The 26,998-nt window shown below is 51.8% G+C and overlaps 1 protein-coding gene across 1 annotated transcript in view; it reads left to right on the top strand.

The window, feature by feature from the left end:
* LOC135536902 (unconventional myosin-XV-like) overlaps positions 1 to 26,998 on the top strand; it is a 192,614-nt gene that overhangs the window by 68,556 nt on the left and 97,060 nt on the right. Inside the window, 1 exon segment of the mRNA XM_064963124.1 lies at positions 1,187 to 1,310. Coding sequence (XP_064819196.1) covers positions 1,187 to 1,310 — 124 coding nt within the window.

The following is a 26,998-nucleotide window of genomic DNA, read 5'->3' as shown; positions in this document are numbered from 1 at the left end:
CATAATACATCATAACATTACACATCATAACATAACACATCATAACATAACACATCATAACATAGTACATCATAACATAATACATCATCACACATCATAACACATCATAACATAATACATAACACATCATAACATAGTACATCATAACATAATACATCATAATACATCATAACACATCATAACATAACACATCATAACATTACACATCATAACATAACACATCATAACATAACACATCATAACATAGTACATCATAACATAATACATCATAACATAACACATCATAACATAACACATCATAACATAACACATCATAACATAATACATCATAACATAACACATCATAACATAATACATCATAATACATTATAACACATCATAACATTACACATCATATCATAACACATCATAACATAACACATCATAACATAATACATCATAACATAATACATCATAACATAACACATCATAACATAACACATCATAACATAATACATCATAACACATCATAACATAATACATCATAACATAATACATCATAACATAATACATCATAAGTAGAGCAGAAGGTTGTGTGTCTGTCTGGGGGATTGAGAGCAGAAGGTTGTGTGTCTGTCTGGAGGATTGGGAACAGAGCAGAAGGTTGTGTGTCTGTCTGGGGGATTGAGAGCAGAAGGTTGTGTGTCTGTCTGGAGGATTGGGAGCAGAGCAGAAGGTTGTGTGTCTGTCTGGGGGATTGAGAGCAGAAGGTTGTGTGTCTGTCTGGAGGATTGGCAGCAGAAGGTTGTGTGTCTGTCTGGGGGATTGGCAGCAGAAGGTTGTGTGTCTGTCTGGGGGATTGGCAGCAGAAGGTTGTGTGTCTGTCTGGGGGATTGGCAGCAGAAGGTTGTGTGTCTGTCTGGGGGATTGGCAGCAGAAGGTTGTGTGTCTGTCTGGGGGATTGGCAGCAGAAGGTTGTGTGTCTGTCTGGGGGATTGGCAGCAGAAGGTTGTGTGTCTGTCTGGGGGATTGGCAGCAGAAGGTTGTGTGTGCAGCTCTTAGGGTGTGTATGGTATTACCCAGGGAGGATAGAGTTCCAGTGACTGGGCCAATTACAGACCTCCCTCTCTGTTCCTCTCTGTCCTTTCCTCTGTCTCTCCGTCCATCAGCCTGTTTCAGTCTCAACACTGTTCTCCGTCTCTCTCAGGACCTGGACAAGCCAGCCAGTATGACAGGCCGGATGAAGGGAGGAGGAGGAATAGGAGGAGGGGAGGAGGAGAGGGGTCAGGCCCCCTCCAGCAGACCATATCCCCCAGGACTACAGCCCGGAGGTCGGTCGGTCTGTCTGTCTGTCTGTCTGTCTGTCTGTCTTTCTGCTCCCCAATTCTTTCTCTGTCTGTCTGTCTGTCTGTCTGTCTGTCTGTCTGTCTGTCTGTCTTTCTGCTCCCCAATTCTTTGTCTGTCTGTCTGTCTGTCTGTCTGTCTGTCTGCTCCCCAATTCTTTGTCTGTCTGTCTGTCCGTCTGTCTGTCTGTCTTTCTGCTCCCCAATTCTTTCTCTGTCTGTCTGTCTGTCTGTCTGTCTGTTTGTCTGTCGATTTCAATTTCAATTAAAGGGCTTGTTGGCATGGGAAACATGTTTACATTGCCAAAGCATGTGAAGTAGATAATAAACAAAGTGAAAGAAATAATAAAAATTACACTCACAGAAGTTCCCAAAAAATAAACACATTTAAAATGTAATTTTACGTGCAAATAGTTAAAGAACAAAAGGGAAAATAAATATGCATAAATATGTGTTGTATTTACACTGGTGTTTGTTCTTCACTGGTTGCCCTTTTCTTGCAGCAACAGGTCACACATCTTACTGCTGTGATGGAACACTGGTATTTCACCCAGTAGATATGGCAGTTTATCAAAATTGAGTTTGTTTTTTAATTCTTTGTGGATCTGTGTAATCTGAGGGAAATATGTCTCTCTAATATAGTCATACATTGGGCAGGAGGTTAGGAAATGCAGCTCAGTTTCCACCTCATTTTGTGGGCAGTGAGCACATAGCCTGTCTTCTCTTGAGAGCCATGTCTGCCTACGGCGGCCTTTCTCAATAGCAAGACTATGCTCACTGAGTCTCTACAAAGCTTTCCTTAACTTTGGGTCAGTCACAGTGGTCAGGTATTCTGCCACTCTCTGTTAAGGGTCATTCACAGTGGTCAGGTATTCTGCCACTGTGTCCTCTCTGTTTAGGGTCAGTCACAGTGGTCAGGTATTCTGCCACTCTCTGTTTCGGGTCAGTCACAGTGGTCAGGTATTCTGCCACTCTCTGTTTCGGGTCAGTCACAGTGGTCAGGTATTCTGCCAATGTGTACTCTCTGTTTAGGGTCAGTCACAGTGGTCAGGTATTCTGCCAATGTGTCCTCTCTGTTTAGGGTCAGTCACAGTGGTCAGGTATTCTGCCACTCTCTGTTTAGGGTCAGTCACAGTGGTCAGGTATTCTGCCACTGTGTCCTCTCTGTTTAGGGTCAGTCACAGTGGTCAGGTATTCTGCCAATGTGTCCTCTCTGTTTAGGGTCAGTCACAGTGGTCAGGTATTCTGCCACTCTCTGTTTAGGGTCAGTCACAGTGGTCAGGTATTCTGCCACTGTGTCCTCTCTGTTTAGGGTCAGTCACAGTGGTCAGGTATTCTGCCACTGTGTACTCTCTGTTTAGGGTCAGTCACAGTGGTCAGGTATTCTGCCACTGTGTCCTCTCTGTTTAGGGTCAGTCACAGTGGTCAGGTATTCTGTCACTGTGTCATCTCTGTTTAGGGTCAGTCACAGTGGTCAGGTATTCTGCCACTGTGTCCTCTCTGTTTAGGGTCAGTCACGGTGGTCAGGTATTCTGCCAATGTGTACTCTCTGTTTCGGGTCAGTCACAGTGGTCAGGTATTCTGCCAATGTGTACTCTCTGTTTAGGGCCAGATATCATTCTAGTTTGCTCTGTTTTTTTTGTTATTTATTTGACACATTCTGCTGCTGTCCTGGGGCTCTGTAGGGTGTGTTGCTGTCCTGGGGCTCTGTAGGGTGTGTTGCTGTCCTGGGGCTCTGTAGGGTGTGTTGCTGTCCTGGGGCTCTGCAGGGTGTGTTGCTGTCCTGGGGCTCTGTAGGGTGTGTTGCTGTCCTGGGGCTCTGTAGGGTGTTGCTGTCCTGGGGCTCTGTAGGGTGTGTTGCTGTCCTGGGGCTCTGTAGGGTGTGTTGCTGTCCTGGGGCTCTGTAGGGTGTGTTGCTGTCCTGGGACTCTGTAGGGTGTGTTGCTGTCCTGGGGCTCTGTAGGGTGTGTTGCTGTCCTGGGGCTCTGTAGGGTGTGTTGCTGTCCTGGGGCTCTGTAGGGTGTGTTGCTGTCCTGGGGCTCTGTAGGGTGTGTTGCTGTCCTGGGACTCTGTAGGGTGTGTTGCTGTCCTGGGGCTCTGTAGGATGTGTTGCTGTCCTGGGGCTCTGTAGGATGTGTTGCTGTCCTGGGGCTCTGTAGGATGTGTTGCTGTCCTGGGGCTCTGTAGGGTGTTGCTGTCCTGGGGCTCTGTAGGGTGTGTTGCTGTCCTGGGGCTCTGTAGGGTGTGCTGCTGTCCTGGGGCTCTGTGGGGTCTAATTGTGCTGCTGTCCTAGGGCTCTGTGGGGTCTAATTGTGCTGCTGTCCTGGGGCTCTGTAGGGTATGTTTGTGCTGCTGTCCTGGGTCTCTGTGGGGTCTAATTGTGTTGCTGTCCTGGGTCTCTGTAGGGTCTGTTTGTGCTGCTGTCCTGGGGCTCTGTAGGGTGTGTTGCTGTCCTGGGGCTCTGTGGGGTCTGTTTGTGCTGCTGTCCTGGGGCTCTGTAGGGTGTGTTGCCGTCCTGGGGCTCTGTGGGGTGTGTTTGTGTTGCTGTCCTGGGGCTCTGTAGGGTCTGTTTGTGCTGCTGTCCTGGGGCTCTGTAGGGTGTGTTGCTGTCCTGGGGCTCTGTAGGGTGTGCTGCTGTCCTGGGGCTCTGTAGGGTGTGTTGCTGTCCTGGGGCTCTGTGGGGTCTGTTTGTGCTGCTGTCCTGGGGCTCTGTAGGGTGTGTTGCCGTCCTGGGGCTCTGTGGGGTGTGTTTGTGTTGCTGTCCTGGGGCTCTGTAGGGTCTGTTTGTGTTGCTGTCCTGGGGCTCTGTAGGGTGTGTTGCTGTCCTGGGGCTCTGTAGGGTGTGTTGCTGTCCTGGGGCTCTGTAGGGTGTGTTGCTGTCCTGGGGATCTGTAGGGTCTAATTGTGCTGCTGTCCTGGGGCTCTGTAGGGTGTGTTTGTGTTGCTGTCCTGGGGCTCTGTAGGGTCTGTTTGTGCTGCTGTCCTGGGACTCTGTGGGGTCTGTTTGTGTTGCTGTCCTGGGACTCTGTGGGGTCTGTTTGTGTTGCTGTCCTGGGGCTCTGTGGGATGTGTTTGTGTTTGTGAACAGAGCCCCAGGACCAGCTTGCTGAGGGGAATCTTCTCCAGGTTCATCTCTCTGTAGGGTGTGTTTGTGTTCGTATTTGTGAACAGAGCCCCCGGACCAGCTTGCTTAGGGGACTCTTCTCCAGGTTCATGTCTCTGTAGGATGTGTTTGTGTTTGTGAACAGAGCCCCAGGACCAGCTTGCTTAGGGGACTCTTCTCCAGGTTCATCGCTCTGTAGGATGTGTTTGTGTTTGTGAACAGAGCCCCAGGACCAGCTTGCTTAGGGTCTCTTCTCCAGGTTCATCGCTCTGTAGGATGTGTTTGTGTTTGTGAACAGAGCCCCAAGACCAGCTTGCTTAGGGGACTCTTCTCCAGGTTCATCTCTCTGTGGGGCGTGTTTGTGTTTGTGAACAGAGCCCCAGGACCAGCTTGCTTAGGGGACTCTTTTCCAGGTTCATCTCTCTGTGGGTGATGGCTTTGTTTTTTGTTGTTGTTTACTTAACATTTATTTAACCAGGCAAGTTAGTTAAGAACAAATTCTTCTTTACAATGACGGCCTACCAAAAAGGCAATAGGCCTCCTATGGGGACGGGGCCTGGGATTCAAAACATAAAATAAAAGTACAATATAAATATAGGACAAATCACGCATCACAACAAGAGAGACACCACTACATAAAGAGACCTAAGGCAACAACATATAGCAAGGCAGCAACACATGACAACACAGCATGGTATCAACACAACACAACAACAACATGGTAGCAACACAACAACAACATGGTAGCAACACAGCATGGTAGCAACACAACATGACAACACAGCATGGTAGCAACACAACACAACAACAACATGGTAGCAACACAACATGACAACACAGCATGGTAGCAACACAACATGACAACACAGCATGGTAGCAACACAACATGACAACACAGCATGGTAGCAACACAACACGACAACAACATGGTAGCAAGACAACATAATAACAACATGGTAGCAACACAACATGGCAACAACATGGTAGCAACACAACATGACAACAACATGGTATTAACACAACATTTACATTTTACATTTAAGTCATTTAGCAGACGCTCTTATCCAGAGCGACTTACAAATTGGTGAATTCACCTTCTGACATCAGTGGAACAGCCACTTTACAATAGTGCATCTAAATCATTTAAGGGGGGGTGAGAAGGATTGCTTTATCCTATCCTAGGTATTCCTTGAAGAGGTGGGGTTTCAGGTGTCTCCGGAAGGTGGTGATTGACTCCGCTGTCCTGGCGTCGTGAGGGAGTTTGTTCCACCATTGGGGGCCAGAGCAGCGAACAGTTTTGACTGGGCTGAGCGGGAACTGTACTTCCTCAGTGGTAGGGAGGCGAGCAGGCCAGAGGTGGATGAACGCAGTGCCCTTGTTTGGGTGTAGGGCCTGATCAGAGCCTGGAGGTACTGCGGTGCCGTTCCCCTCACAGCTCCGTAGGCAAGCACCATGGTCTTGTAGCGGATGCGAGCTTCAACTGGAAGCCAGTGGAGAGAGCGGAGGAGCGGGGTGACGTGAGAGAACTTGGGAAGGTTGAACACCAGACGGGCTGCGGCGTTCTGGATGAGTTGTAGGGGTTTAATGGCACAGGCAGGGAGCCCAGCCAACAGCGAGTTGCAGTAATCCAGACGGGAGATGACAAGTGCCTGGATTAGGACCTGCGCCGCTTCCTGTGTGAGGCAGGGGCGTACTCTGCGGATGTTGTAGAGCATGAACCTACAGGAACGGGCCACCGCCTTGATGTTAGTTGAGAACGACAGGGTGTTGTCCAGGATCACGCCAAGGTTCTTAGCGCTCTGGGAGGAGGAAACAATGGAGTTGTCAACCGTGATGGCGAGATCATGGAACGGGCAGTCCTTCCCCGGGAGGAAGAGCAGCTCCGTCTTGCCGAGGTTCAGCTTGAGGTGGTGATCCGTCATCCACACTGATATGTCTGCCAGACATGCAGAGATGCGATTCGCCACCTGGTCATCAGAAGGGGAAAGGAGAAGATTAATTGTGTGTCGTCTGCATAGCAATGATAGGAGAGACCATGTGAGGTTATGACAGAGCCAAGTGACTTGGTGTATAGCGAGAATAGGAGAGGGCCTAGAACAGAGCCCTGGGGGACACCAGTGGTGAGAGCGCGTGGCGAGGAGACAGATTCTCGCCACGCCACCTGGTAGGAGCGACCTGTCAGGTAGGATGCAATCCAAGCGTGGGCCGCACCGGAGATGCCCAACTCGGAGAGGGTGGAGAGGAGGATCTGATGGTTCACAGTGTCGAAGGCAGCCGATAGGTCTAGAAGGATGAGAGCAGAGGAGAGAGAGTTAGCTTTAGCAGTGCGGAGCGCCTCCGTGATACAGAGAAGAGCAGTCTCAGTTGAATGACTAGTCTTGAAACCTGACTGATTTGGATCAAGAAGGTCATTCTGAGAGAGATAGCGGGAGAGCTGGCCAAGGACGGCACGTTCAAGAGTTTTGGAGAGAAAAGAAAGAAGGGATACTGGTCTGTAGTTGTTGACATCGGAGGGATCGAGTGTAGGTTTTTTCAGAAGGGGTGCAACTCTCGCTCTCTTGAAGACGGAAGGGACGTAGCCAGCGGTCAGGGATGAGTTGATGAGCGAGGTGAGGTAAGGGAGAAGGTCTCCGGAAATGGTCTGGAGAAGAGAGGAGGGGATAGGGTCAAGCGGGCAGGTTGTTGGGCGGCCGGCCGTCACAAGAAGAGAGATTTCATCTGGAGAGAGAGGGGAGAAAGAGGTCAGAGCACAGGGTAGGGCAGTGTGAGCAGAACCAGCAGTGTCGTTTGACTTAGCAAACGAACACAACATGACAACACAGCATGGTACCAACACAACATGACAACACAGCATGGTAGCATCACAACATGACAACACAGCATGGTAGCAACACAACATAACAACAACATGGTAGCAACACAACAACAACATGGTAGCAACACAACATGACAACAACATGGTAGCAACACAACAACAACATGGCAGCAACACATGACAACACAGCATGGTAGCAACACCACATGACAACACAGCATGGTAGAAACACAACATAACAACAACATGGTAGCAACACAACAACAACATGGTAGCAACACAACATGACAACACAGCATGGTAGCAACACAACATAACAACAACATGGTAGCAACACCACATGACAACACAGCATGGTAGCAACACAACATAACAACAACATGGTAGCAACACAACAACAACATGGTAGCAACACAACATGACAACACAGCATGGTAGCAACACAACATAACAACAACATGGTAGCAACACAACATGACAACACAACATGGTAGCAACACAACATGACAACAACATGGAAGCAACACAACATGACAACAACATGGCAGCAACACAACATGACAACAACATGGTAGCACCACAACATGACAACAACATGGTAGCACCATAACATGACAACAACATGGTAGCACCACAACACGACAACAGCATGGTAGCAACACAACATGACAACAACATGGTAGCAACACAACATAACAACAAATGGTAGCACCACAACACGACAACAACATGGTAGCACCACAACACGACAACAGCATGGTAGCAACACAACATGACAACAACATGGTAGCAACACAACATAACAACAAATGGTAGCACCACAAGACGACAACAACATGGTAGCACCACAATATGACAACAACATGGTAGCAACACAACATGACAACAACATGGTAGCAACACAACATGACAACAACATGGTAGCAACACAACATGGTAGCAACACAACATAACAACAACATGGTAGCAACACAACATGACAACACAGCATGGTAGCAACACAACATGACAACAACATGGTAGCAACACAACATGACAACAACATGGTTGCAACACAACATGACAACAACGTGGTAGCAACACAACATGGTAGCAACACAACATGACAACAACATGTTAGCAACACAACATGACAACAACATGGTAGCAACACAACAACAACATGGTAGTAACACAACATGACAACAACATGGTAGCAACACAACATGACAACAACATGGCAGCAACACAACATGGCAGCAACACAACATGACAGCAACACAACATGACAACAACATGGTAGCAACACAACATGATAGCAACACAACATGACAACAACATGGTAGTAACACAACATGACAACAACATGGCAGCAACACAACATGGCAGCAACACAACATGACAACAACATGGTAGCAACACAACATGGTAGCAACACAACATGACAACAACATGGTAGCAACACAACATGACAACAACATGGTAGCAACACAACATGGTAGCAACACAACATGACAACAACATGGTAGCAACACAACATGACAACAACATGGCAGCAACACAACATGACAACAACATGGTACATTATCGGTCACAGACAACAGCACAAAGGGCAAGAAGGTAGAGACAACAATACATCACACAAAGCAGCCACAACTGTCAGTAAGAGTGTCCATGATTGAGTCTTTGAATGAAGAGATTGAGTTAAAACTGTCCAGTTTGAGTGTTTGTTGCAGCTCATTCCAGTCTCTAACTGCAGCGAAATGAAAAGACGAGGGACCCAGGGATGTGTGTGCTTTGGGGACCTTTAACAGAATGTGACTGGCAGAACGGGTGTTGTATGTGGAGGATGAGGGCTGCAGTAGATATCTCAGATAGGGGGGAGTGAACGGGTGTTGTATGTGGAGGATGAGGGCTGCAGTAGGTATCTCAGAGAGGGAGGAGTGAACGGGTGTTGTATGTGGAGGATGAGGGCTGCAGTAGGTATCTCAGATAGGGGGGAGTGAACGGGTGTTGTATGTGGAGGATGAGGGCTGCAGTAGATATCTCAGATAGGGGGGAGTGAACGGGTGTTGTATGTGGAGGATGAGGGCTGCAGTAGATATCTCAGATAGAGGGGAGTGAACAGGTGTTGTATGTGGAGGATGAGGGCTGCAGTAGGTATCTCAGATAGGGGGGGAGTGAACGGGTGTTGTATGTGGAGGATGAGGGCTGCAGTAGATATCTCAGATAGGGGGAGTGAACAGGTGTTGTATGTGGAGGATGAGGGCTGCAGTAGGTATCTCAGATAGGGGGGAGTGAACGGGTGCTGTATGTGGAGGATGAGGGCTGCAGTAGATATCTCAGATAGAGGGGAGTGAACGGGTGTTGTATGTGGAGGATGAGGGCTGCAGTAGATATCTCAGATAGGGGGGAGTGAACGGGTGTTGTATGTGGAGGATGAGGGCTGCAGTAGATATCTCAGATAGGGGGGAGTGAACAGGTGTTGTGTGGAGGATGAGGGCTGCAGTAGATATCTCAGATAGGGGGGAGTGAACGGGTGTTGTATGTGGAGGATGAGGGCTGCAGTAGGTATCTCAGATAGGGGGAGTGAACGGGTGTTGTATGTGGAGGATGAGGGCTGCAGTAGATATCTCAGATAGGGGGAGTGAACGGGTGTTGTATGTGGAGGATGAGGGCTGCAGTAGATATCTCAGATAGGGGGGAGTGAACGGGTGTTGTATGTGGAGGATGAGGGCTGCAGTAGGTATCTCAGATAGGGGGGAGTGAACGGGTGTTGTATGTGGAGGATGAGGGCTGCAGTAGATATCTCAGATAGGGGGGAGTGAACGGGTGTTGTGTGTGGAGGATGAGGGCTGCAGTAGATATCTCAGATAGAGGGGAGTGAACAGATGCTGTATGTGGAGGATGAGGGCTGCAGTAGATATCTCAGATAGGGGGGAGTGAACGGGTGCTGTATGTGGAGGATGAGGGCTGCAGTAGATATCTCAGATAGGGGGGAGTGAACGGGTGTTGTATGTGGAGGATGAGGGCTGCAGTAGGTATCTCAGATAGGGGGGAGTGAACAGGTGTTGTATGTGGAGGATGAGGGCTGCAGTAGATATCTCAGACAGGGGGGAGTGAACGGGTGTTGTATGTGGAGGATGAGGTCTGCAGTAGGTATCTCAGATAGGGGGGAGTGAACAGGTGCTGTATGTGGAGGATGAGGGCTGCAGTAGGTACCTCAGATAGGGGGGAGTGAACAGGTGTTGTATGTGGAGGATGAGGGCTGCAGTAGATATCTCAGACAGGGGGGAGTGAACGGGTGTTGTATGTGGAGGATGAGGTCTGCAGTAGGTATCTCAGATAGGGGGGAGTGAACGGGTGTTGTATGTGGAGGATGAGGGCTGCAGTAGATATCTCAGACAGGGGGGAGTGAACGGGTGTTGTGTGGAGGATGAGGGCTGCAGTAGGTATCTCAGATAGGGGGGAGTGAACGGGTGTTGTATGTGGAGGATGAGGGCTGCAGTAGGTATCTCAGATAGGGGGGAGTGAGGCCTAAGAGGGTTTTACAAATAAGCATCAACCAGTGGGTCTTGAGACGGATATACAGAGATGACCAGTTTACAGAGGAGGGTTCCTGTTTAAACCAGGCCTCTCTCTGTGTTCCTGTTTAAACCAGGCCTTTCTCACTCTCTGTGTTCCTGTTTAAACCAGGCCTTTCTCTGTGTTCCTGTTTAAACCAGGCCTTTCTCACTCTCTGTGTTCCTGTTTAAACCAGGCCTTTCTCTGTGTCCCTGTTTAAACCAGGCCTTTCTCTGTGTTCCTGTTTAAACCAGGCCTTTCTCACTCTCTGTGTTCCTGTTTAAACCAGGTCTTTCTCTGTGTTCCTGTTTAAACCAGGCCTTTCTCACTCTCTGTGTTCCTGTTTAAACCAGGCCTTTCTCTGTGTTCCTGTTTAAACCAGGCCTCTCTCTCTCTCTCTCTCTCTCTCTCTCTCTCTGTGTTCCTGTTTAAACCAGGCCTCTCTCTCTCTCTCTCTCTCTCTCTCTCTCTCTCTCTCTCTCTCTCTGTGTTCCTGTTTAAACCAGGCCTCTCTCTCTCTCTCTGTGTGTGTCCCTGTTTAAACCAGGCCTCTCTGTGTTCCTGTTTAAACCAGGCCTCTCTCTCTCTCTGTGTTCCTGTTTAAACCAGGCCTCTCTCTCTCTGTGTTCCTGTTTAAACCAGGCCTCTCTCTGTGTTCCTGTTTAAACCACTCCTCTCTCTCTGTGTTCCTGTTTAAACCAGGCCTATCTCTCTCTCTGTGTTCCTGTTTAAACCAGGCCTCTCTCTCTCTCTCTGTGTGTCCCTGTTTAAACCAGGCCTCTCTCTCTCTCTGTGTTCCTGTTTAAACCAGGCCTATCTCTCTCTCTGTGTTCCTGTTTAAACCAGGCCTCTCTCTCTCTCTCTCTGTGTCCCTGTTTAAACCAGGCCTCTCTCTCTCTCTCTCTCTCTCTCTCTCTCTCTCTGTGTTCCTGTTTAAACGAGGCCTCTCTCTCTCTCTCTCTCTGTGTTCCTGTTTAAACCAGGCCTCTCTCAATCTCTGTGTTCCTGTTTAAAACGGGCCTCTCTCTATCTCTCTGTGTGTTCCTGTTTAAACCAGGCCTCTCTGTGTTCCTGTTTAAACCAGGCCTCTCTCTGTGTTCCTGTTTAAACCAGGCCTCTCTCTCTCTCTGTGTCCCTGTTTAAACCAGGCCTCTCTGTGTGTCCCTGTTTAAACCAGGCCTCTCTGTGTGTTCCTGTTTAAACCAGGCCTCTCTATCTGATCTCATACACAATAAACCACTACTGGAAATGTTTTCAGTGATATCTAATGATTCAGGGGTTGGTTTTATGTTCAGCTGTTAGGCTTTTTTTTAGTGAGATGAAGTTTCCGTTCAGAAAGTCCTGGAGATCTTGATGCATTGCCCTATACCCTAAACCCAATTTAGGGTATAGGGTGTTCCCTAACCCTGTACCCTAAATCTGTCCTCTGTACCCTAGCCCTACATCCTAAACCCTAAGCTTGTTCCCTGTGTGTTCTGCTACCCAGCTGTATCCTAACCCTGTCTGTCTGCTACCCAGCTGTATCCTAACCCTGTCTGTCTGCTACCCAGCTGTATCCTAACCCTGTCTGTCTGCTACCCAGCTGTATCCTAACCCTGTCTGTCTGCTACCCAGCTGTATCCTAACCCTGTCTGTCTGCTACCCAGCTGTATCTTAACCCTGTCTGTCTGCTATCCAGCTGTATCCTAACCCTGTCTGTCTGCTACCCAGCTGTATCCTAACCCTGTCTCCTGTCTGTCTGCTACCCAGCTGTATCCTAACCCTGTCTGTCTGCTACCCAGCTGTATCCTAACCCTGTCTGTCTGCTACCCAGCTGTATCCTAACCCTGTCTGTCTGCTACCCAGCTGTATCCTAACCCTGTCTGTCTGCTACCCAGCTGTATCCTAACCCTGTCTGTCTGCTATCCAGCTGTATCCTAACCCTGTCTCCTGTCTGTCTGCTACCCAGCTGTATCCTAACCCTGTCTCCTGTCTGTCTGCTACCCAGCTGTATCCTAACCCTGTCTCCTGTCTGTCTGATACCCAGCTGTATCCTAACCCTGTCTCCTGTCTGTCTGCTGACCAGCTGTATCCTAACCCTGTCTGTCTGCTACCCAGCTGTATCCTAACCCTGTCCCCTGTCTGTCTGCTACCCAGCTGTATCCTAACCCTGTCTGTCTGCTGACCAGCTGTATCCTAACCCTGTCTGTCTGCTACCCAGCTGTATCCTAACCCTGTCCCCTGTCTGTCTGCTACCCAGCTGTATCCTAACCCTGTCTGTCTGCTGCCCAGCTGTATCCTAACCCTGTCTGTCTGCTACCCAGCTGTATCCTAACCCTGTCTGTCTGCTACCCAGCTGTATCCTAACCCTGTCTGTATCCTAACCCTGTCTGTCTGCTACCCAGCTGTATCCTAACCCTGTCTGTCTGCTACCCAGCTGTATCCTAACCCTGTCTGTCTGCTACCCAGCTGTATCCTAACCCTGTCTGTCTGCTACCCAGCTGTATCCTAACCCTGTCTGTCTGCTACCCAGCTGTATCCTAACCCTGTCTGTCTGCTACCCAGCTGTATCCTAACCCTGTCTGTCTGCTACCCAGCTGTATCCTAACCCTGTCTGTCTGCTATCCAGCTGTATCCTAACCCTGTCTGTCTGCTACCCAGCTGTATCCTAACCCTGTCTCCTGTCTGTGTATCCTAACCCTGTCTGTCTGTCTGCTACCCAGCTGTATCCTAACCCTGTCTGTCTGCTACCCAGCTGTATCCTAACCCTGTCTGTCTGCTACCCAGCTGTATCCTAACCCTGTCTGTCTGCTACCCAGCTGTATCCTAACCCTGTCTGTCTGCTACCCAGCTGTATCCTAACCCTGTCTGTCTGCTACCCAGCTGTATCCTAACCCTGTCTGTCTGCTGCTCCCAGCTGTATCCTAACCCTGTCTGTCTGCTACCCAGCTGTATCCTAACCCTGTCTCCTGTCTGTCTGCCTAACCCAGCTGTATCCTAACCCTGTCTGTCTGCTACCCAGCTGTATCCTAACCCTGTCTGTCTGCTACCCAGCTGTATCCTAACCCTGTCTGTCTGCTGCCCAGCTGTATCCTGACCCTGTCTGTCTGCTACCCAGCTGTATCCTAACCCTGTCTTTCTGCTACCCAGCTGTATCCTAACCCTGTCTCCTGTCTGCTACCCAGCTGTATCCTAACCCTGTCTGTCTGCTACCCAGCTGTATCCTAACCCTGTCTGTCTGCTACCCAGCTGTATCCTAACCCTGTCTGTCTGCTACTGTATCCTAACCCTGTCTGTCTGCTAGCTGTATCCTAACCCTGTCTGTCTGCTACCCAGCTGTATCTAACCCTGTCTGTCTGCTACCCAGCTGTATCCTAACCCTGTCTTTCTGCTACCCAGCTGTATCCTAACCCTGTCTCCTGTCTGCTACCCAGCTGTATCCTAACCCTGTCTGTCTGCTACCCAGCTGTATCCTAACCCTGTCTGTCTGCTGCCCAGCTGTATCCTAACCCTGTCTGTCTGCTACCCAGCTGTATCCTAACCCTGTCTCCTCTGTCTGCTGTATCCTAACCCTGTCTGTCTGCTACCCAGCTGTATCCTAACCCTGTCTGTCTGCTACCCAGCTGTATCCTAACTGTATCCTAACCCTGTCTGTCTGCTACCCAGCTGTATCCTAACCCTGTCTGCTGTCCAGCTGTATCCTAACCCTGTCTGTCTGCTGCCCAGCTGTATCCTAACCCTGTCTGTCTGCTACCCAGCTGTATCCTAACCCTGTCTGTCTGCTACCCAGCTGTATCCTAACCCTGTCTCCTGTCTGTCTGCTACCCAGCTGTATCCTAACCCTGTCTGTCTGCTACCCAGCTGTATCCTAACCCTGTCTGTCTGCTACCCAGCTGTATCCTAACCCTGTCTGTCTGCTGCTACCCAGCTGTATCCTAACCCTGTCTGTCTGCTACCCAGCTGTATCCTAACCCTGTCTGTCTGCTACCCAGCTGTATCCTAACCCTGTCTCTGTCCCAGCTGTATCCTAACCCTGTCTCCTGTCTGTCTGCTACCCAGCTGTATCCTAACCCTGTCTCCTGTCTGTCTGCTACCCAGCTGTATCCTAACCCTGTCTGTCTGCTACCCAGCTGTATCCTAACCCTGTCTGTCTGCTACCCAGCTGTATCCTAACCCTGTCTGTCTGCTGCCCAGCTGTATCCTAACCCTGTCTGTCTGCTACCCAGCTGTATCCTAACCCTGTCTGTCTGCTACCCAGCTGTATCCTAACCCTGTCTGTCTGCTACCCAGCTGTATCCTAACCCTGTCTGTCTGCTCTGTCTGCTACCCAGCTGTATCTAACCCTGTCTGTCTGCTACCCAGCTGTATCCTAACCCTGTCTGTCTGCTACCCAGCTGTATCCTAACCCTGTCTGTCTGCTACCCAGCTGTATCCTAACCCTGTCTGTCTGCTTCCCAGCTGTATCCTAACCCTGTCTGTCTGCTACCCAGCTGTATCCTAACCCTGTCTCCTGTCTGTCTGCTACCAGCTGTATCCTAACCCTGTCTGTCTGTCTGTCTGCTACCCAGCTGTATCCTAACCCTGTCTGTCTGCTAGCTGTATCCTAACCCTGTCTGTATCCTAACCCTGTCTATCTGCTACCCAGCTGTATCCTAACCCTGTCTGTCTGCTACCCAGCTGTATCCTAACCCTGTCTGTCTGCTACCCAGCTGTATCCTAACCCTGTCTGTCTGCTACCCAGCTGTATCCTAACCCTGTCTCTCTGCTACCCAGCTGTATCCTAACCCTGTCTGTCTGCTACCCAGCTGTATCCTAACCCTGTCTCCTGTCTGCTGTATCCTAACCCTGTCTGTCTGCTATCCTGTATCCTAACCCTGTCTGTCTGCTACCCAGCTGTATCCTAACCCTGTCTGTCTGCTACCCAGCTGTATCCTAACCCTGTCTGTCTGTCTACCCAGCTGTATCCTAACCCTGTCTGTCTGCTACCCAGCTGTATCCTAACCCTGTCTCTGCTACCCAGCTGTATCCTAACCCTGTCTGTCTGTCTACCCCTGTATCCTAACCCTGTCTGTCTGCTACCCAGCTGTATCCTAACCCTGTCTGTCTGCTGCCCAGCTGCTGTATCCTAACCCTGTCTGTCTGCTACCCTAACCCTGTCTGTCTGCTACCCAGCTGTATCCTAACCCTGTCTGTCTGCTGTATCCTAACCCTGTCTGTCTGCTACCCAGCTAACCCTGTCTGTCTGCTACCCAGCTGTATCCTAACCCTGTCTCCTGTCTGTCTGCTACCCAGCTGTATCCTAACCCTGTCTCCTGTCTGTCTGCTACCCAGCTGTATCCTAACCCTGTCTGTCTGCTACCCAGCTGTATCCTAACCCTGTCTGTCTGCTACCCAGCTGTATCCTAACCCTGTCTGTCTACCCAGCTGTATCCTAACCCTGTCTGTCTGTCTGCTACCAGCTGTATCCTAACCCTGTCTGTCTGCTACCCAGCTGTATCCTAACCCTGTCTGTCTGCTACCCAGCTGTATCCTAACCCTGTCTCCTGTCTGTCTGCTACCCAGCTGTATCCTAACCCTGTCTGTCTGTCAGCTACCCAGCTGTATCCTAACCCTGTCTGTCTGCTACCCAGCTGTATCCTAACCCTGTCTGTCTGTCTGCTACCCAGCTGTATCCTAACCCTGTCTGTCTGCTACCCAGCTGTATCCTAACCCTGTCTGTCTGCTACCCAGCTGTATCCTAACCCTGTCTGTCTGCTACCCAGCTGTATCCTAACCCTGTCTGTCTGCTACCCAGCTGTATCCTAACCCTGTCTGTCTGCTGCCCAGCTGTATCCTGACCCTGTCTGTCTGATACCCAGCTGTATCCTAACCCTGTCTTTCTGCTACCCAGCTGTATCATAACCCTGTCTCCTGTCTGTCTGCTACCCAGCTGTATCCTAACCCTGTCTGTCTGCTACCCAGCTGTATCCTAACCCTGTCTGTCTGCTGCCCAGCTGTATCCTGACCCTGTCTGTCTGCTACCCAGCTGTATCCTAACCCTGTCTTTCTGCTACCCAGCTGTATCCTAACCCTGTCTCCTGTCTGCTACCCAGCTGTATCCTAACCCTGTCTGTCTGCTACCCAGCTGTATCCTAACCCTGTCTGTCTGCTGCCCAGCTGTATCCTAACCCTGTCTGTCTGCTACCCAGCTGTATCCTAACCCTGTCTGTCTGCTACCCAGCTGTATCCTAACCCTGTCTCCTGTCTGTCTGCTACCCAGCTGTATCCTAACCCTGTCTCCTGTCTGTCTGCAACCCAGCGGGTATCCTAACCCTGTCTGTCTGCTACCCAGCTGTATCCTAACCCTGTCTGTCTGCTGCCCAGCTGTATCCTAACCCTGTCTGTCTGCTACCCAGCTGTATCCTAACCCTGTCTGTCTGCTACCCAGCTGTATCCTAAACCTGTCTCCTGTCTGTCTGCTACCCAGCTGTATCCCAACCCTGTCTGTCTGCTACCCAGCTGTATCCTAACCCTGTCTCCTGTCTGTCTGCTACCCAGCTGTATCCTAACCCTGTCTGTCTGCTACACAGCTGTATCCTAACCCTGTCTGTCTGCTGACCAGCTGTATCCTAACCCTGTCTGTCTGCTACCCAGCTGTATCCTAACCCTGTCTGTCTGCTGCCCAGCTGTATCCTAACCCTGTCTCCTGTCTGTCTGCTACCCAGCTGTATCCTAACCCTGTCTCCTGTCTGTCTGCTACCCAGCTGTATCCTAACCCTTTCTGTCTGCTACCCAGCTGTATCCTAACCCTGTCTGTCTGCTACCCAGCTGTATCCTAACCCTGTCTGTCTGCTACCCAGCTGTATCCTAACCCTGTCTGTCTGCTACCCAGCTGTATCCTAACCCTGTCTGTCTGCTGCTCCCAGCTGTATCCTAACCCTGTCTGTCTGCTACCCAGCTGTATCCTAACCCTGTCTGTCTGCTACCCAGCTGTATCCTAACCCTGTCTGTCCTGTCTGTCTGTCTGTCTGCTACCCAGCTGTATCCTAACCCTGTCTGTCTGCTGCTGTATCTAACCCTGTCTGTCTGCTGCCAGCTGTATCCTAACCCTGTCTGTCTGCTACCCAGCTGTATCCTAACCCTGTCTGTCTGCTGCTACCCAGCTGTATCAGCTGTATCCTAACCCTGTCTGTCTGCTACCCAGCTGTATCCTAACCCTGTATCATAACCCTGTCTCCTGTCTGTCTGCTACCCAGCTGTATCCTAACCCTGTCTCCTGTCTGTCTGCCCAGCTGTATCCTAACCCTGTCTGTCTGTCTGTCTGCTACCCAGCTGTATCCTAACCCTGTCTGTCTCCTAACCCTGTCTGCTACCCAGCTGTATCCTAACCCTCCTGTCTGTCTGCTACCCAGCTGTATCCTAACCCTGTCCTGTCTCTGTCTAACCCTGTCTGTCTGCTACCCAGCTGTATCCTAACCCTGTCTGTCTGCTCCCAGCTACCCTGTCTGTCTGCTAGCTGTATCCTAACCCTGTCTGTCCTGTCTGTCTGCTCCCAGCTGTATCCTAACCCTGTCTGTCTGCTACCCAGCTGTATCCTAACCCTGTCTGTGTATCCTAACCCTGTCTGTCTGCTACCCAGCTGTATCCTAACCCTGTCTGTCTGTCTGCTACCCAGCTGTATCCTAACCCTGTCTCCTGTCTGTCTGCTACCCAGCTGTATCCTAACCCTGTCTGTCTGCTGTGTATCCTAACCCTGTCTGTCTGCTACCCAGCTGTATCCTAACCCTGTCTGTCTGCTAGCCCAGCTGTCTGCTACCCATCCTAACCCTGTCTGTCTGCTGCCCAGCTGTATCCTAACCCTGTCTGTCTGCTACCCAGCTGTATCCTAACCCTGTCTGTCTGCTACCCAGCTGTATCCTAACCCAGCTGTCTCCCTGTCTGTCTGCTACCCAGCTGTATCCTAACCCTGTCTGTCTGCTACCCAGCTGTATCCTAACCCTGTCTGTCTGCTACCCAGCTGTATCCTAACCCTGTCTGTCTGCTACCCAGCTGTATCCTAACCCTGTCTCCTGTCTGTCTGCTGCCCAGCTGTATCCTAACCCTGTCTCCTGTCTGTCTGCTACCCAGCTGTATCCTAACCCTGTCTGTCTGCTACCCAGCTGTATCCTAACCCTGTCTGTCTGCTGCCCAGCTGTATCCTAACCCTGTCTGTCTGCTACCCAGCCCAGCTGCTGTATCCTAACCCTGTCTGTCTGTCTGCTACCTACTACCAGCTGTATCCTAACCCTGTCTGTCTGCTACCCAGCTGTATCCTAACCCTGTCTGTCTGCTACCCAGCTGTATCCTAACCCTGTCTCCTGTCTGTCTGCTACCCAGCTGTATCCTAACCCTGTCTGTCTGCTGCTACCCAGCTGTATCCTAACCCTGTCTGTCTGCTACCCAGCTGTATCCTAACCCTGTCTGTCTGCTGCTCCTACCCAGCTGTATCCTAACCCTGTCTGTCTGCTACCCAGCTGTATCCTAACCCTGTCTGTCTGCTACCCAGCTGTATCCTAACCCTGTCTGTCTGCTACCCAGCTGTATCCTAACCCTGTCTGTCTGTCTGCTACCCAGCTGTATCCTAACCCTGTCTGTCTGCTACCCAGTCTGTATCTAACCCTGTCTGTCTGTCCCAGCTGTATCCTAACCCTGTCTGTCTGCTACCCAGCTGTATCCTAACCCTGTCTCCTGTCTGTCTGCTACCCAGCTGTATCCTAACCCTGTCTCTGCTGTCTGCTACCCAGCTGTATCCTAACCCTGTCTGTCCTGTCTGTATCTAACCCTGTCTGTCTGCTACCCAGCTGTATCCTAACCCTGTCTGTCTGCTACCCAGCTCCTAACCCTGTCTGTCTGCTGCTACCCAGCTGTATCCTAACCCTGTCTGTCTGCTACCCAGCTGTATCCTAACCCTGTCTGTCTGCTGCCCAGCTGTATCCTAACCCTGTCTGTCTGCTACCCAGCTGTCCTAACCCTGTCTGTCTGCTACCCAGCTGTATCCTAACCCTGTCTCCTGTCTGTCTGCTACCCAGCTGTATCCTAACCCTGTCTGTCTGCTACCCAGCTGTATCCTAACCCTGTCTCCTGTCTGTCTGTCTGCTACCCAGCTGTATCCTAACCCTGTCTCCTGTCTGTCTGCCCCAGCTGTATCCTAACCCTGTCTCCTGTCTGTCTGCTACCCAGCTGTATCCTAACCCTGTCTGTCTGCTACCCAGCTGTATCCTAACCCTGTCTCTGTTTCTGCTGTCTGTCTGTCTGCTACCCAGCTGTATCCTAACCCTGTCTGTCTGCTACCCAGCTGTATCCTAACCCTGTCTGTCTGCTACCCAGCTGTATCCTAACCCTGTCTGTCTGCTGCCCAGCTGTATCCTAACCCTGTCTGTCTGCTACCCAGCTGTATCTGTCTGTCTGTCTGCTACCCAGCTGTATCCTAACCCTGTCTGTCTGTCTGCTACCCAGCTGTATCCTAACCCTGTCTGTCTGCTACCCAGCTGTATCCTAACCCTGTCTGTCCTGTCTGTCTGTCTGCTACCCAGCTGTATCCTACCCTGCTGTCTGCTACCCAGCTGTCCTAACCCTGTCTGTCTGCTACCCAGCTGTATCCTAACCCTGTCTGTCTGCTGCTGCCCAGCTGTATCCTAACCCTGTCTGTCTGCTACCCAGCTGTATCCTAACCCTGTCTCCTGTCTGTCTGCCCAGCTGTATCCTAACCCTGTCTGTCTGTCTGCTACCCAGCTGTATCCTAACCCTGTCTGTCTGCTACCCAGCTGTATCCTAACCCTGTCTGTCTGCTACCCAGCTGTATCCTAACCCTGTCTGTCTGCTACCCAGCTGTATCCTAACCCTGTCTGTCTGCTACCCAGCTGTATCCTGTCTGCTACCCTGTCTAACCCTGTCTGTCTGCTACCCAGCTGTATCCTAACCCTGTCTCCTGTCTGTCTGCTACCCAGCTGTATCCTAACCCTGTCTGTCTGCTACCCAGCTGTATCCTAACCCTGTCTGTCTGCTACCCAGCTGTATCCTAACCCTGTCTGTCTGCTACCCAGCTGTATCCTAACCCTGTCTGTCTGCTACCCAGCTGTATCCTAACCCTGTCTGTCTGCTGCCCAGCTGTATCCTAACCCTGTCTGTCTGCTACCCAGCTGTATCCTAACCCTGTCTCCTGTCTGTCTGCTACTGTATCCTAACCCTGTCTGTCTGCTACCCAGCTGTATCCTAACCCTGTCTGTCTGCTACCCAGCTCTGTCTGTCTGCTACCCAGCTGTATCCTAACCCTGTCTGTCTGCCTAACCCTGTCCCAGCTGTATCCTAACCCTGTCTCCTGTCTGTCTGCTGCCCAGCTGTATCCTAACCCTGTCTGTCTGCTACCCAGCTGTCTGCCCTGTCTGTCTGCTACCCAGCTGTATCCTAACCCTGTCTGTCTGCTAGCTGTATCCTAACCCTGTCTGTCTGCTCTGTATCTACCCAGCTGTATCCTAACCCTGTCTGTCTGCTACCCAGCTGTATCCTAACCCTGTCTCCTGTCTGTCTGCTACCCAGCTGTATCCTAACCCTGTCTGTCTGCTACCCAGCTGTATCCTAACCCTGTCTGTCTGCTACCAGCTGTATCCTAACCCTGTCTCCTGTCTGTCTGCTACCCAGCTGTATCCTAACCCTGTCTGTCTGTCTGCTGCCCAGCTGTATCCTAACCCTGTCTGTCTGCTGTATCCTAACCCTGTCTGTCTGCTACCCAGCTGTATCCTAACCCTGTCTGTCTGCTACCCAGCTGTATCCTAACCCTGTCTGTCTGCTACCCAGCTGTATCCTAACCCTGTCTGTCTGCTACCCAGCTGTATCTAACCCTGTCTGTCTGTCTGCCCAGCTGTATCCTAACCCTGTCTGTCTGCTACCCAGCTGTATCCTAACCCTGTCTGTCTGCTACCCAGCTGTATCCTAACCCTGTCTGTCTGCTCAGCTATCCTAGCTGTATCCTAACCCTGTCTGTCTGCTGCCCAGCTGTATCCTAACCCTGTCTCCTGTCTGTCTGTCTGTCTGTCTGCTACCCAGCTGTATCCTAACCCTGTATCCTAACCCTGTCTGTCTGCTACCCAGCTGTATCCTAACCCTGTCTGTCTGTCTGCTACCCAGCTGTATCCTAACCCTGTCTCCTGTCTGTCTGCTACCCAGCTGTATCCTAACCCTGTCTGTCTGCTACCCAGCTGTATCCTAACCCTGTCTCCTGTCTGTCTGCTACCCAGCTGTATCCTAACCCTGTCTGTCTGCTACCCAGCTGTATCCTAACCCTGTCTGTCTGCTACCCAGCTGTATCCTAACCCTGTCTGTCTGCTACCCAGCTGTATCCTAACCCTGTCTCCTGTCTGTCTGCTACCCAGCTGTATCCTAACCCTGTCTCCTGTCTGTCTGCTGCCCAGCTGTATCCTAACCCTGTCTCCTGTCTGTCTGCTACCCAGCTGTATCCTAACCCTGTCTGTCTGCTGCCCAGCTGTATCCTAACCCTGTCTGTCTGTCTGCTACCCAGCTGTATCCTAACCCTGTCTGTCTGCTACCCAGCTGTATCCTAACCCTGTCTGTCTGCTACCCAGCTGTATCCTAACCCTGTCTCCTGTCTGTCTGCTACCCAGCTGTATCCTAACGATGTCTCCTGTCTGTCTGCTGCCCAGCTGTATCCTAACCCTGTCTCCTGTCTGTCTGCTAGCTGTATCCTAACCCTGTCTCCTGTCTGTCTGCTACCCAGCTGTATCCTAACCCTGTCTGTCTGCTACCCAGCTGTATCCTAACCCTGTCTGTCTGCTACCCAGCTGTATCCTAACCCTGTCTGTCTGCTACCCAGCTGTATCCTAACCCTGTCTCCTGTCTGTCTGCTACCCAGCTGTATCCTAACCCTGTCTGTCTGCTGCCCAGCTGTATCCTAAGCCTGTCTGTCTGCTGCCCAGCTGTATCCTAACCCTGTCTGTCTGCTACCCAGCTGTATCCTAACCCTGTCTCCTGTCTGTCTGCTACCCAGCTGTATCCTAACCCTGTCTGTCTGCTTCCCAGCTGTATCCTAACCCTGTCTGTCTGCTGCCCAGCTGTATCCTAACCCTGTCTGTCTGCTACCCAGCTGTATCCTAACCCTGTCTCCTGTCTGTCTGCTACCCAGCTGTATCCTAACCCTGTCTGTCTGCTTCCCAGCTGTATCCTAACCCTGTCTGTCTGCTACCCAGCTGCATCCTAACTCTGTCTGTCTGCTACCCAGCTGTATCCTAACCCTGTCTGTCTGCTACCCAGCTGTATCCTAACCCTGTCTGTCTGCTACCCAGCTGTATCCTAACCCTGTCTCCTGTCTGTCTGCTTCCCAGCTGTATCCTAACCCTGTCTGTCTGCTGCCCAGCTGTATCCTAACCCTGTCTGTCTGCTACCCAGCTGTATCCTAACCCTGTCTCCTGTCTGTCTGCTACCCAGCTGTATCCTAACCCTGTCTCCTGTCTGTCTGCTGACCAGCTGTATCCTAACCCTGTCTGTCTGCTACCCAGCTGTATCCTAACCCTGTCTCCTGTCTGTCTGCTACCCAGCTGTGTCCTAACCCTGTCTCCTGTCTGTCTGCTACCCAGCTGTATCCTAACCCTGTCTGTCTGCTACCCAGCTGTATCCTAACCCTGTCTGTCTGCTACCCAGCTGTATTCTAACCCTGTCTGTCTGCTACCCAGCTGTATCCTAACCCTGTCTCCTGTCTGTCTGCTACCCAGCTGTATCCTAACCCTGTCTCCTGTCTGTCTGCTACCCAGCTGTATCCTAACCCTGTCTCCTGTCTGTCTGTTACCCAGCTGTATCCTAACCCTGTCTGTCTGCTACCCAGCTGTATCCTAACCCTGTCTGTCTGCTACCCAGCTGTATCCTAACCCTGTCTGTCTGCTACCCAGCTGTATCCTAACCCTGTCTCCTGTCTGTCTGCACCTAGCTGTATCCTAACCCTGTCTCCTGTCTGTCTGCTACCCAGCTGTATCCTAACCCTGTCTGTCTGCTACCCAGCTCTATCCTAACCCTGTCTGTCTGCTACCCAGCTGTATCCTAACCCTGTCTCCTGTCTGTCTGCACCTAGCTGTATCCTAACCCTGTCTCCTGTCTGTCTGCACCTAGCTGTGCCAGTGCTTCCAGTGATGGGAGGGATGATACCCCCTATACCCACAATGCCAAGCCCTTCCCACCATCAGTACCACCAGCTTCCTGCCTCGCCTCCTGCTGGCCGCCACCCCTATCACACCAAGCCTAATTCTCCTGCCTCGCCCCCTGCTGGCCGCCACCCCTACCACACCCAGCCTACCTCTCCTGCCTCACCCCCTGCTGCCTACCACCCCTACCACACCCAGCCTACCTCTCCTGCCTCACCCCCTGCTGCCTACCACCCCTACCACACCCAGCCTACCTCTCCTGCCTCTCCCCCTGCTGCCCGCCACCCCTACCACAACCATCCTCCTGCTCGGGCTCCTTCAGCTCCCCCAACCACTACTGCTACACCCCCTGCTGCACCTCCCCTAACCATGCCCCCCTCCATGGGATGCCACTCATGCCTTCCATGCCAGGCCTACCTCAGATGCCAGGTGTGATGCCAGGTATGGTGTGTTAGTGTGTTTATCATGCAGTGTTACTGTACCCTGCCCTGCACCCTGCCCTGTACCCTGCCCTGTGCCCTGTACCCTGCCCTGTACCCTGCCCTGTACCCTGCCCTGTGCCCTGCCCTGTACCCTGCCCTGCACCCTGCCCTGTACCGTACCCTGTACCCTGCCCTGTGCCCTGTACCCTGCCCTGTACCCTGCCCTGTACCCTGCCCTGTGCCCTGTACCGTACCCTGTACCCTGCCCTGTGCCCTGTACCCTGCCCTGTACCCTGCCCTGCACCCTGCCCTGTACCCTGCCCTGCACCCTGCCCTGTACCGTACCCTGTACCCTGCCCTGTGCCCTGTACCGTACCCTGTACCCTGCCCTGTACCCTGCCCTGTACCCTGCCCTGTGCCCTGTACCCTGCCCTGTACCCTGCCCTGTACCCTGTGCCCTGTACCCTGCCCTGTACCCTGCCCTGCACCCTGCCCTGCACCCTGCCCTGTACCCTGCCCTGTACCCTGCCCTGTACCCTGCCCTGTGCCCTGTACCCTGCCCTGTACCCTGCCCTGTACCCTGTGCCCTGTACCCTGCCCTGTACCCTGCCCTGTACCGTACCCTGTACACTGCCCTGTACCGTACCCTGTACCCTGCCCTGTACCCTACCCTGTACCCTGCCCTGTACCCTGCCCTGTACCCTACCCTGTACCCTACCATGTACCCTGCCCTGTACCCTGTACCCTGTCCTGTACCCTACCCTGTACCGTACCCTGTACACTGCCCTGTACCGTACCCTGTACACTGCCCTGTACCCTACCCTGTGCCCTGCTCTGTGCCCTGCCCTGTGCCCTGTACCCTGTCCTGTACCCTACCCTGTACCCTGCCCTGTGCCCTGTACCCTGCCCTGTGCCCTGTACCCTGCCCTGTACCCTGCCCTGTACCGTACCCTGCCCTGTACCGTACCCTGTACCCTGCCCTGCCCTGTACCCTGCCCTGTACCCTGCCCTGTACCGTACCCTGTGCCCTGTACCATGCCCTGTGCCCTGTACCCTACCCTGCCCTGTACCCTGCCCTGTGCCCTGTACCATGCCCTGTACCCTGCCCTGTACCCTACCCTGTCCCCTGCCCTGTACCCTGCCCTGTGCCCTGTACCCTGCCCTGCCCTGTACCCTGCCCTGTGCCCTGTGCCCTGTACCCTGCCCTGTACCCTACCCTGTCCTGTACCCTGCCCTGTGCCCTGTACCCTGCCCTGCCCTGTACCCTGCCCTGTACCCTGCCCTGTGCCCTGCCCTGCCCTGAACCCTGCCCTGTACCCTACCCTGCCCTGTACCCTACTCTACCCTGCACCCTGCCCTGTACCCTACCCTGCCCTTCACCCTACCCTGTCCTGTACCCTGTCCTGTACCCTGCCCTGCACCCTGCCCTGTACCCTGCCCTGCACTCTGCCCTGCCCTGCCCTGTACCCTACCCTGTACCCTACCGAGTCAGACACTAACCCTGTGCCCTACCGAGTCAGACAATAACCCTGTACCCTATCCTGTACCCTACCAAGTCTGTCACTAACCCTGTAACCTACTGAGTCAGTCACAAACCCTGTACCCTACCAAGTCAGACACTAACCCTGTACCCTACCAAGTCAGACACTAACCCTGTACCCTACTGAGTCAGACAATAACCCTGTACCCTACCAAGTCAGGCACTAACCCTGTACCCTACCAAGTCAGACACTAACCCTGGACCCTACCCTGTACCCTAACGAGTCAGACACTAACCCTGTACCCTACTGAGTCACACACTAACCCTGTACCCTACCAAGTCAGACACTAACCCTGTACCCTACCGAGTCAGACACTAAACCTGTACCCTACCCTGTACTCTACTGAGTCAGACACAAAACCTGAACCCTACCCTGTACCCTACCAAGTCAGACAATAACCCTGTACCCTACCAAGTCAGACACTAAACCTGTACCCTACTGAGTCAGACACTAACCCTGTACCCTACCAAGTCAGACACTAAACCTTTACCCTACTGAGTCAGACACTAACCCTGTACCCTACCAAGTCAGACACTAAACCTTTACCCTACTGAGTCAGACACTAACCCTGTACCCTACCAAGTCAGACACTTACCCTGTACCCTACTGAGTCAGACACTAACCCTGTACCCTACTGAGTCAGACACTAACCCTGTACCCTACCCTGTACCCTACCATATCTGACACTAACCCTGTACCCTACTGAGTCAGACACTAACCCTGCCCCCTACCCTGTACCCTACCAAGTCAGACACTAACCCTGTAGGCGACTGAGTCAGTCACTAACCGTGTGCCCTACAAAGTCAGACACTAACCATGTACCCTACCCTGTACCCTAGCAAGTCAGACACTAACCCTGTACCCTAAATCTGTACTCTACTGAGTCAGACACTAAACCTGTACCCTACCCTGTACCCTACTGTGTCAGACACTAAACCTTTACCCTACCAAGTCAGACACTTACCCTGTACCCTACTGAGTCAGACACTAACCCTGTACCCTACTGAGTCAGACACTAACCCTGTACCCTACCCTGTACTCTACTGAGTCAGACACTAACCCTGTACCCTACTGAGTCAGACAGTAACCCTGTACCCTACTAAGTCAGAC

Source organism: Oncorhynchus masou, unplaced genomic scaffold (assembly GCF_036934945.1).
Source record: "Oncorhynchus masou masou isolate Uvic2021 unplaced genomic scaffold, UVic_Omas_1.1 unplaced_scaffold_682, whole genome shotgun sequence".
Lineage (NCBI taxonomy): Eukaryota > Metazoa > Chordata > Actinopteri > Salmoniformes > Salmonidae > Oncorhynchus > Oncorhynchus masou.
Note: the sequence above shows the minus strand (reverse complement) of the source record. Positions and strands in the feature narration are given on the sequence as shown.